This window comes from Pholcus phalangioides, unplaced genomic scaffold, assembly GCF_987345545.1.
Source record: "Pholcus phalangioides strain wild (caught in Gottingen) unplaced genomic scaffold, Ppha-v1.0 ptg000042l_1, whole genome shotgun sequence".
NCBI classification, from domain to species: Eukaryota; Metazoa; Arthropoda; class Arachnida; order Araneae; family Pholcidae; genus Pholcus; species Pholcus phalangioides.
The window spans coordinates 8741410-8754130 of NW_028301628.1; the positions used below are offsets into that span (position 1 = coordinate 8741410).

At 38.5% G+C, this 12721-nt stretch overlaps 1 protein-coding gene across 2 annotated transcripts; it reads right to left on the minus strand.

Moving 5' to 3' along the window:
- Positions 1–419: 419 nt before the first annotated feature.
- On the minus strand, positions 420–12251 carry akirin. Of its 2 annotated transcripts, none has more exons than XM_089255159.1 (2): positions 12000–12251; positions 420–5414 (listed from the first exon to the last, which is right to left on the minus strand). In XM_089255159.1, the coding sequence occupies exon 2, from the start codon at positions 5382–5384 to the stop codon at positions 4839–4841; it is 546 nt and encodes a 181-aa protein (XP_089111285.1). In that variant the 5' UTR covers positions 5385–5414; positions 12000–12251; the 3' UTR covers positions 420–4838. The 2 variants fall into 2 exon arrangements, with proteins under 2 accessions (XP_089111285.1, XP_089111286.1); XM_089255160.1 differs by lacking the exon at positions 12000–12251 and adding an exon at positions 11851–11899.
- Positions 12252–12721: the final 470 nt, after the last annotated feature.

Here is a 12721-nt window from a genome sequence, read left to right on the forward strand (position 1 = left end):
GTTTGGGTTGTAGCTCGCATCTCAGGAATCGCTAGCTGTTGGTGAATTAGAACGACCTATCTCGGAAATGAGTTTGGGTCTTGACCCACATCTCAAGAATCCTTGGCTGCTAGTGAATACCAGTCGCTCATTCTCTACCACTCAAGTGATGCGGAACTGCACCACAGGTCAGTGAAATGACCTGGAGATGTGTCGTTTGTTTAATTTTTACTAAAATTAGGTTAGGTCACAGGCCACATCAGATGACAAAACTTGACCCTCAGGGGGAGCATGTTTTGCCTTGAAGAGTAAATATGTATGGATAAAAAATTAGACCACAGATTTTTGTTTTACAGCGCAATTTTTCTGGAAAGAATTTGAGGGATACCCAATCAACATATGAGCACAACAATCACGATTACAGCAAACATAAATGTATATGAAGGGGAAAAAAATTTATTTTATTTCGTTACTCCTACGCTACATATAGCATAACCACGTGCATAAATAGTTCTCGGATTTAAACCGTTATATGCCATTTTCAAAATTTCTCCACAGCATAATTAATCGATCACACTACTATTTCGCATTGTAATAAATGCACGTAGCATAATAAAAAATAGCAAAAAATTACACGATACAAATTTTTTCTCAATATTTCTATATATATAATAACCTCGACTACATATTTCCAGGGGGGGAATGAGAAAAAAAAACAAGCGTCGATTATTCGTCATCATTAATCGACGTTTTTAAGACACACAAGGTCGAGATTTCTCTCTCTCAGCGAATATCCAGAATTTTTTTGTTGCGAGAAGCAATCGTTCTCATCGAAGTTGCCAGGAAAGCTCGCAATGTCTTCACACACACACACACATACACAAAAAAAGCGATGCCGCTTTACACTATATACACGGTATGACCGGTAAGTAGGGTGAATCAGTTCCTTTTGAAAATGTGAACAGCCGGGCTCTTTGACACACACGAGCATTGCATTCTTCCATGTTACCTACCATTTGCGCCTGTTTCTCAAAATTTCTCGGCAGATGTTTGTTCATGCGACAGCTATAAAGTGAGAGCTGCTAATGTATTGCGTAATGGAGCAGAGCATCAATATGGAATTCTGTTTCAAATTGGGTACAACTGCAACAAAACCTACAAAATGTGTACGGATATGAAATTGCATCTCGTGAACCACTGGAATAAGCTTCCGTGAAAGCGTCAAAGATAAACATCGTCAAGGGAAGACCTGGGATAGGTCAACAAAAGGTGTAATTTTGTAAAAATAATTGAAATTTCTATGTCACTTATGTGACCCCACAAGCAGTTCCACATCACTTGAGTGGCATATTCCCTGATCATTTCAGTGATCTGCGGCATAAACCAGAAACACATTTACAGATAGCTTAAGTGACCTGTGGCACATTCACAGGGGTCACTTATTTCACTTGCGGCACTATTACATCTCACTTAAGGCAGTGGTTCTCAAGCCTAGAAACCTGCGGCCAGGATGATTTCTTCATAGTAAGCGGAAGGCCTAGTCATACATGTGACTAAAGTGAAATAAATGGTTAAAAATTAAACTGTGAATCACTCACGACACAGTTTGACTGATGTCAGGGCTCTGCACCGGACCACATCTCAGCAGGTGAGAAACAATGACTTAAGGTGCCAGCAACATGTTTTCAAATCAGTAAAGTGGTGCTCACTCCCGTGTAAGAAATCGCATAAAGGTGACAGAGTTCAAAAGTTAGTGTTACAAGATCGGCATTTGTTCATCCGAATTATGGCGGAAGAATTGAATCTTCCTCATGGACTCATCCTAATCCTCGTGACCAAGGATTTGGGGTAAATGTGAATTTTGTTCAAGGTTTGTCCCTCATCACCTATGCGACAAACAAAATCAATGGCGAGTGGATCAACATTTTTAGTCAATTGTTTACTGGAGACAAAACTTGGTGTTTCCAGTATAATCCACGAACTGAAATATCGTCTTGTAAAATGCAGCTTCGTATCCGCACACATTTTGCAGAATTTCTTGGATTTTCTTTAAGAGAATTCCACATTGATTTTCTGCTCCATCACGCAATGCACTGATAACTCTCGCTTTACAGCTACTGCATGAAAGAACACCTGCCGAGAAATTTAGAAACAGGTGCAGATGTTAAGTAAAAATGTAAGGAAGAATGCAATGCTATTGTGTGGCAGAGTGTCGGTTGTTCACATTTTCAAAAAAGGAGAGGCGATGCACCCTACTCACCGATCATACCTTGTATAAACAGCGGTATTCATTATCGAGTTATATATGTATACATATATTTAGGTAATATATCGGCTTTTACCCGGTTTCTTCCTCCTCCAAATTTCAAACGGATTGCAAAAGAAAATATTTCAATCACGACAAAAATAACGTAAACTTGACAGGAAAATAAATATATACTGAAAAAAGTTTCATATTTAACATTCAATAACAGAGAGGGAGGAAAAAATATTAATTCGTGCACACACAAACGATAAATCATATAAGTATATACTATCTTTCAAAAGTTAAACGCGTGCTGGCTCATAAAAACATAACGACACCATTTAAATTGTGTCCTCCTGGATTAGATAGTTAGTGGAACCAAAGACGTGGTACTTGGGCGTACAGTTCTTTCACATGGAGCCTTTGGCACACAGTATTAGCAGATAGTGTTACCGAGTGATGCTGCAACCATGGATGTAACAGTTGTGGAGATCGCTCGTCGATTCCACTTGGCCTACTATAGCAATATACCAATTATGGAAGCAATTCCAAAATCAAACAGTTGTCCAGAGACCTGTGCCCGGTTGACCAGGGGCAACTGTGCAACCAAACGAGGAAGTAGAGCCATAAAAAACATGATCCGGACACCAAAAATACATCCTGTAGATTTTTTTTATCTCAAGCTGCCCCTGCGATCGACCAGGCATAGCAAAGCTAACCCTGCATTTTTCATAAATAAAAGTAAAATTGCAGGGATTTTTTTCCCATATCAAAAACGTGATATCTCTTATTAGTGCCAAATTACCAACCAGTAGGTTAAATTACTGTATATTTACCTGTCATTTTACTACTCTCAAATTAAATCGTGGCAAAAAAAACCATTGGGGCCCAAAATGGGACATATGATCAGTCATCTCAAGTAATTCCAAATGTTAAAAGGCTGAATCCAGCCGATATGCGCTTTGCAATTTTTGCCACCCCCTTTTTTTTGTGGTTTAAAACAATGGCAAAAATTTAAACTACGCTTGTGACATCATTCTGAAGGAAAGTCCGTTTTCCTGTGGGTAAATTCTTTAGGAATAGTTTTTCCTTATTAAAAAAGTAAGGATTTTTTTAGTCACGATCAAAATTTGGGAGTTGGACTATTTAGGGATAAAAGTTGCCAGGGAGTTGTGGGTGGAAAAAGTTTGCTGGCACGGCCCTCAACACAGATTTCGGTAATACGACTTTCAAGAGTGTATGGGAAAACTTGGTAGGGAGCCCCCATGGTTGTGTTAAAACAACCCTGCCCTAACTCACTTTCTTAGCAGATGTCCACCCTCACATTAACCGCACTTTGTGTTCCAATGTTTCCACTAGTCAAAATCTGGTGACATGCGTAATTACAGCACACCTACACGTTTCTGGAAGTATGTGTCAGGACTCATAAGGATGTTGCCAACCTTTGTCAGGAGTGTCGCTGTGTTAGGAAATATGGATTTGAGTGCGCGTTACCTATCTATGTTTTGAAGTGGTTTCATGAACTATTCCACGGTGTCACAGATGAAATATGAATTGTGCAAGGGAGCCACAGCAGACACTGGAAATTCGGGTGACTAAGTGTGTGACCATATGAACGACCAAGTGCATGACTGTATGAATGACCTTATTAGTGATCGAGTGAATGGGCCATTTCACTCCTTGTATAAATATAATGAGTAGGTTGCAAAAATATGAATAAAACACAATTTTTTAATACAGTGAAATCTCGATACATCAGTATTTTTGATCGATTATACATGATATAACAAAAATGTGATCACTCGCAAACATAGTCACTCACATACCTATTTGGTCACAAATATGGCCACGACAGGCAAAATTTCCAGGCCCTGCAGCACAGCCAGGGGCAAGAGAAGGAACCTCACAAAAACGAGATCTGATTGAAATTTTTGAGAGCAAGCTTATGAACTTGTAAGCAAGCATTTTTAGCCAGGTAAAGCCTCAGAAAACTCACTTCCCCCCCCCCCATGATGCTCTTAAGAAGGCCCTACTTAGCAGCTATGCCAAGGGTTTCCATCCTCTCCGCCGATGATCGGTATATTGCTATAATATAGCCAAGTGTGGAATCGAAGAGTGACCTCCACAACTTTTACATAAGTGTTTACAGAATTATTTGGTAGCACAATATCTGCCAGTAATGTGTGCAAAAGGCTCTAAGTGAAAGGACTGTACGCCCAAGTGTTTATGCTCCGCTAACCGCCTGAACCAGAGGGACAAGTTAAAGAGATGGCATTAAATTACATAAGCCGCTGCGAGCGCAACTTTTGGAAACAAGTGTAATAGAAATAACTAACGAGTATGACGGAGGAAAAGAGTAGGAAAAAACGCAATGTCAATTCTTCTGTATCGAGGTTTACACACACATTTATTGAACTAGCTGAAATCTTCACGCTTGAAAATAAAAAAGGGGGAAAAAAAATAAAAAGATCAGCGTAGTCTTTGATATATTATTACGTATTCACGTTTTTCTTTCCCGTTAAGGACTTACAAGAATTTGAAGTTCGGATAAAGCAAACGAAATTTCTCTTTTTTTTAAATCCAGTTTTTTTTTTCTTTTTTCCTACGCGGCGATTTACGAGAGATAACTCGGAGTGCAGCTCTCGTATCTTTTTTGAATTTGGTCGTAAGTGAACTTGACGAATGTGTCGTACTGCTCGGCGAGTTTCGTGTTGAGAATACGATTGTACTCGTCTCGGATCTCGTTCTCACGGTCCTTCAGCATCCGCTCACATATCAGCCCCACCTGCCGGAAAGTGAACAGAGGCTGATCCCGGCACGATGGGTTCAGAAGGCCTGTGGTATTCGATGACGACTCCGGGGTCGGGGAGGCAGAGGAGGACGACGGCGGCGAGGAAGACCCGCCGGCCTCCGAGTCGAAGCGTAGCTGCTTCCGTCTCTGCAGTTTTTTAATTTCATCCCTAATGTTTGCAGCTATCTGTTCGGACGTCAGCTTGTTGGCGACCTCTCCGAAAGGCGTTGGGCTGTCGCTGTTGAACTTGCTCAGTTTGGACACTGGGGAGAACGCAGAAGCACTGCATCTTCTCCTCTTTGGGGTTCCGCCACTCGGGCTCTGCAATGGGTCCCATTCATAACTCCTCTTCAACGTAGCACACGCCATCCTTCACTTCGCAGCAATGTAAGATAAGATCTATAACAATACAACAAAAAGATATATTCCCATTAATTACACACTAATCTAAACAAGGAAAACATTCATGTTTCTCCACAAACGGAATATGACAAAATGCATAATTTATACAGGGTGGGCGAAAAATCCACGCCACAGTTTGAAAATAAAAAAATCAACCAATGAACATAATATATAGCAGTTTGCAGTAAAATACTTATGGTGTGAAGTTGTTTTTGTGTGTGTGATAAAAACCTCGAGAAAACCTGAAACCTTCGTACAGATAGCAGAGGGTGACATCTTTGGTTAAATTGACATTTGGTGGTAGTGTCAGTAATTGTGAGCTTTGGAATGAGTTAGGTTCCTGTTCAGCATACATACAAACTCTAAGGCGAAATTGAGGTTTGTTGCCCCTCGTAGCGGAGTCGTCTAGCACACTCACCTGGTAAGTTGAAGGACACAGGTTCGATTCCCCACAAGAGCAGTTACATTTTCTGTCTTTCCAGAATTCCTTTTAACATCAACCAGCTGTTGAAACTTTTGTAAATGTGGCCGTGTGTATATTGAATGTTGCTAGATGCCTGTTTCCCTCTCCCTCCGCCCCTACACACACACACTGTACACCATGAGTGCTCAACCTTAAGGAGAATGTGTTTGTGAATCGAAAATCTGAATAATTATGAATTATTATAATTTTAAATCATAGATATTCGATGTCTTGCAGAATTAAGATATATTGGAAGAAACTAGTTCACTGGATTTTTGTTGCAGTTGTTTTCGAACCCATTCAAAATTTCTATTCAGTTTTTTTCAAATACACTAAATGAAACGAGCAGATTTTTTTTCCTCTTGCAAGTTAATTTGAATGAATTACATGCAAAATAACATAGTAGGACATCCACGTAACGATGAGATAGATTCATGCAAGGAAAAAAAATATGCGCCAAGTCTCAGATGTTTTAAAAAAGTTTAATACTACTTATGGAAAAAGTAGGTAACAAGGGTAATAGGAACACACTTGAGCTTTGATGTTGTCGAGGCCATCAAATGTCATCAAAAAGAAACTTTTTTTTTTCCTCTTTGAAAGTGGTAAAAAAACATTTTTCCCCAGGGTGGTAAAAACCAAGGGAAAAAAATATGATATGTAATACATGGTATTAATACCGGTAAAAACCGTTGATAATAAATACCTTGCCAACCCTACCTGGGACTCGGGTTATTATTAAATCTGGGATCCTTTTTGATTGAAAGTGGGTCCTTCCCCCATCATTCACTGGTATCCATGTGAATCAAATAATTTTCTAAAAACAGGTTAATTTACCGGCTTATAACTAGATTCTTTTACTTTCATTGACCCCTAGTAGAGAAAGCTTGCGAAGAAACCCATTAACACTAAGAATTTAACATGTCATAAATCCGAAAGAAATATAATTTAGTTAGGCGTATAAATATGTTTACTAATAAAATTCTATAAATTCCCTTCTGATTGGTTTTTCATTTCTGGAGGAAAAAAAAAACCTTAGCTCTTTTTCAATTATGTCTTCTAATTAAATTTGAAGCAAATGCAATTCTCAATGATGCCGATCTTTCGATTCATCTAGATCCTTGCAAACAGCTTTCCTGGTGGAATGATTTTCTTTTTCCACCCTCCATGGCCCACAACTCTAATCTACCACCACCATTTAACTGCCACATATTTTTCTCACCCGAATATAAGAGCTATGTCAGATTTGTGTTGCTAAAACTTAATAGAGAGAGTGTCCAGCGTTCAGAGTGTTTTGTGCTCAGTAGGTGGTGCCATCTATCCTCTGAATTGCTAATTAGTGGATTTGAAATTTGATGTATGCATATTTGCATTGTATGTATGAACTACACCACAAGGGTGGGGTTGACATGACTTCAAGAAATACTGACGTATAAGGGCCTGGGACACAAAATGTTTTTTTTTTTCATGCTGTAAATTTGCTATTGAAGAGCCTGCGAAAAGTCTGGTTTGGGGATCTGCCAAAAATCCCAGTCTATTGGCCCTGTTCCAGGATGTTAAGGGGGGGGGGGCATGGTTGCAGGTCTATGTGACCGTGGCAACAGGGCTTTTTTTCCCAAAGGGATAGATATACTCAAAGTTGGAAAATCTTAGAAAATCATATTTAGCAGATTACCACTGCGCAATTGCAGGTTCCAAACAGAGAAGTTCATGATGGGGGGGGGGAGACATGTGCCCCTTCCCCCAAAGATAATTAAAAATATTTTAAACATCTTTGTTTGTGGCATACTCTGTGGAACACAAGCTGTTTCTATAGGGAAAAAAAAAATTTTTTTTGTAGAAAATTAAAAACATTGAAAAAGAAAATGCATTCCCATCTTATCTGTTAATTTAAAATTCTTTGAGTGTTAGTGACCCGGAATTTCTGTAGAAGAAATTCTTTTCCCCCTCCTCTGCATAATGCGCTCCTGATTTGTACTATGCGAAACAGTGACGACCACATAGTGGCTAGATGACAAAACTGGATATACAAGGTAGACTTTTTACAGGTTTGTTTCCCCTGCCCCCACCGATCTCAAATTTTTTTTTACAATTTAAACGCCCATTCCAATCCTTAAAGATTTTTTTAAAAATGCATATTAACAATCTTTTAGGGATGAAGTGGAATTAATATGCCGTATAAACGTCGTCTTTGAATGCTGCTAGATAGCTGCAAAAGTACTTTAATTTCCGGTATGCAACCCGCAGGAGACTCTCTGAAATTGGAAAATTTGGTATACAGCCCTCCATTTAGGTGACTCAAAGAAAAAAAAAAATCACAACCATGCATATAGTTGTTTATAATAGTCCTTCCAGAGAATATTCTTCAGTTATTTACAAAGCAGTCTTTCCAGAGAGTATTCTCAAGAATATTTGTAATATATAACAATCATTATAATAAATAATCTCTATAAATAACTTGTGAATAATCATAGGCAGAGATAGACTTGGAAGTCTGGGGGGCACGATGTCAATTCATATATACATTAGATTAGTCTACACTACCTTTGACGCTGGGAGCAATGCCTGCCCCCTCCCGTATCTCCGCCCATGAGAATAATTATTTTAGGATAAGAATATTCTCTGGAAATTTATAATAGTAGTCCTTTGAGAGAATACTCTCAAGAATATTATGTCTCCCTCAAGAAGACGGAATATTGAAGTTTGTTTATAGCCCACAATATTACAGTATAAAAGCAAGAAAATGAAACCAACACGGCTGAATTGCACAACTTGCAAAGAAATACAAGTGATACAGAATGTAAGTGTGTATACATTGAACAAAACAGCAGTGCTGTATCTTCTTAGAATGAAGGCGATTATTCCACTGTCAATCGACTTTGAGTTTTGCTCTTTGCTTTGAACTAATTTCTGAAAATGTATCTAATTTTAAAATAACTTTGAAGGTTTTAATTAAATGTTTCTAAAATCATTGCAATCAAACTTTTAAAACCTCTCATCATGACGCAAGAGAATATTTTGAGAACATTCTTGAACTAAATGTTGGCATTGGGGGATGATTATGCCAAAAATTATTTTGTTGTAAATGTTTCAGGCAATGAAAACTGATTTATATTTTATAATATAAACAAAATTAGTAAAAAAGTTTAAATTATTTAAAAGAAAAATGAATACATCGATTATTCTCCAATTTTTACATCCTTGCATCTCTAAACCCACAATATATTTACATAGATGACCTAGCTTCTTTTTCCCTTTAAAAGAATACCATGGACAGGAGCAGTCTCCTCACTTACTTATACATAGCCGATATCGTTTGCAGGTACCTTTTAATGTCCCCACTCCCCAAATCAGAATCTGCAGAATTCTACAATGAGCCATCGCCTGACCGGAAATATTCAGCAGTAAAAATCAACGTAATAGTGTTTTCTGCATCAATTCTTCCAGATCATTCTGTGACATACATTGCAGATTTCAGCATATTCTGCTCTGGGGGATCCCACTTAAAAGTTCTAGTATTCAACAAAGCTGTTGTGGTGGTGGTGAAGTGGTCATAGTGATGGACTCGCATCGCGAGAACCCGGGTTCGAATTCTATCACTGCCGCAATGGTGGTCGCTGAAGTTGGTTTTCTGCGGTTCCCAACTTTGAGACACGAATGCGAGACGATCTCCCTGTTAAAAAGTCTAGCCGCAGAGAGCAACAGGCCTGCAATGGTACAAACATTTAATCATTACACTTTACTCATATTTAGAAAAATTGATAGCAGCACTACAAAACAACCATTACACAGAAGCAAACTCCACATTAGGTTTATAGCATACACAGTACATTCAAACACATACCAACTCGTTACAAGTTCCGTCATGGCAGGAGTGTAGCCAGAAATTTCATTCGGGGGGGGGGGGACCAAAGTGATAGAATAGATTTGGCCATCTTTTCCCCTTTTTTCCTAACATTTTGGGGGGGACCAGACCCCCAAGTCCTCCCATCACTACACCCTTGTGTAGTGGAATGTGTGGTTCGGTAATAATAGTATTCAACAGAATGTGGTAACAGTTACCATCCCTTCCCAACATGCAAAACTTCTGGGAAATGTTCATAGATGGATACTTCATATCTGCATGATCCAAAACTTGCGTTATACTATTGGTGTCAAAACAATGGGCGAAATTGCCTAAGCTCTTCCATCTTTGTTAAACACCAAAAATTGATGAAAAAAATTAATCAAAATAAAAATACGAAACGTACAAGCTGAGAGAAAAATTCAAAACGAGATATTCCAACAAAAGAAAAACTCAAATTACTTAACATACTGGGCGGAATGTACAATACAGCATATGGTATATTGCAATATCAAACGGTATGTACAATATATCACATACAAAAAAAGCTCAAAATGTGCTAACGGATTAGATTAATTCAAACGATGGACTCTATACAAAAACCTTTCATTTACTAGCTGTCTCTGAGGGTGACCTCACAGTAAAAAAAAGAAATATCAATCTAGAAACCTAAGGAAATAATAAAAGCTGACAGAGGGAAAAAATTCACACAGCAGAAAATGGCCAACCATTGCAGACCAAGATGAAAAATGCCAACAGGCTAGAAAGAAAGGAAATCGCCAAAAAAAATTTGACATAATACACGTTCAAGATAAACACCAGTGTAAGCGTCATAGCAGAGCTTGACTGGCGACTAGAAGAAAACAGAATTAGCGCTTAAAATATTTTATGTGTGATTTAATTGGAACGTTGGTTTAAGCTGGATAAAAAATTCCTTTAGCAAAAAAAAGCTAAAAAAATGCTACAATACTAATGATCAATGTCTACTCGTTTCATACCTCTTGCATGCATTTTTGCGAAAAAGGTTACTACTTCTTCCGCATTATATAATTTTTTCATTTTACAAAAAATACAACCGTAGCTTCAACCCTAGACAACACAAAACTCTGACTTAATGTCAGTGTCCACTAAGGAAAAAATGTCACCAAAGCCTCAAGATTTTGGACAGTTCTTCGGGACAGGAAAATTCAGTCCTGCAATATAGTTATCTCGCGTCTTGTCTTCCCCACCCCCCATTCACTCAAACTGGGAGGAGGGTCACAAGAAATGAATCATTAATATGGGAGGGGCTCATGGAGGCCCTGCATCATATAATGGGCCCCCATGTTAGTCTTTTCACAAAGGTTTCTAGAGTAAATGTTAATGTATTTCTATAACAATTTACTGAGCACATATATATTGGAGGAAAAACAAAAAAAATTGCAAAATTCCTCTAAGGCCCCAGGCTAGAGCCCTGTCAGCCCCACCCTTGAGGGGGGGGGGCTTCCATAACAATACATAATGCAGATAAAACATGTTCTAACAAGGATTCCTCATAGTATGGCCTATGTCCCTCCCCCCCCCCCCACACATATCCTTAAGCTAAGAGCCCAGGGGCTGGATCCTTAGTGGCAGGGGAGGCCTCTATATGTAATGCAGGAAAGAAAAAAAAACAAAGACGGCTCTAACCGAGATCAATCCCGGGGCTTCGGACAAGAGAGGCCCTCTCAAGCCCCACCCTAATTTTGAGGTGGGGGGCCACGGGTCCTCTAGAAAACTCTTCTTTCATACGGCCAATTTATTCACGTGCATACTACAATTATGACATTTTAACACACAAAGGGGGAAGTAACTAACGAAAACAAATCATGATCGGATCGGCTAAGCATATGGAAATTGGATGAGAAATTGCAATTTATCGCAACTAATCAAATAATTTAACAATAACGCTTTAAATCCAACACTCGCCGTTATCGAAATTCACGAGCCCCCTCTATTTTCATCAACCTGAAGCTTCCTTTCTTTTACGACCGAAGTCGCATTCCAGTCTCCGATAATTCGAAAAAAAAAACATAATAATCATCTCCGGATAATTATATTATAATAAATCAATTGAAATAATAATCATAATTACAATTCACTATTATTACTTGAATATTATAATATATAGCGTGCTTTTTCTCTCCCCGTCTCTTTCCCCCTCATTCCTTTTTTTTACCAATGAGAAACGATATCGAAGTATGTTAATGCTTGAAATATACAAAAGGAAAAAAAATACAATTTTGTATTGGAGAATTACCTTTTTTTTCCCCGAGCAAAATGATGGCAGCGATCGGAAAAAAAAATTCAAAATAATTACGAGTAAAAAACAGCTGCAGTTCGAAATTACGAGGAAAAAAAACTCTCCTCTAAATAATAATCATAAAAAAAACAACAAAAGCCAATTTCTAACGTAACATTTTCGATAGCGATTACAATACGATGAGAGAAGAAAAAGCTCCCTCTCTCTCACTCACTCTCTCTACTCGCTGTTGCTCGTGCTGCTGCCAACGAGCTGTAAGTTAAATATCTGCTAACGAACCGGAAATCACTCCCCATCGCTCGACTATCTACCGACTTCGAGACGCGAGCATAAAACACGACCCGCGATTCGCTCGTTGTATCCGATAAGGACACATTCGATTGGACGCCATGGTTTCATTCGATACGTTTCCGTTTTCTTAAAGCAGTTTTTTTTCCCTCCTTCCTCTATCGGAAATCGGTGTTGAAATGACTGATCATATTTCATACGGACTAAATCAGATTATATCCTTCCATAAGTTTATATGTACTTTCTCGAGAAAAACAAATACGGGAAAATCAGGAGATACCGCCAATTGTCACCAAAAAACTATGCCAGAGGAAAGTTGCTGATTATAGCTAAAATTGAGAGATAATTATCACCAATGGGTGAGAAGTGAAGCACTACTGTAAATCGCAATAGATTCAAATAGAGCCGATCTCCCCGTCAATAATTACAGT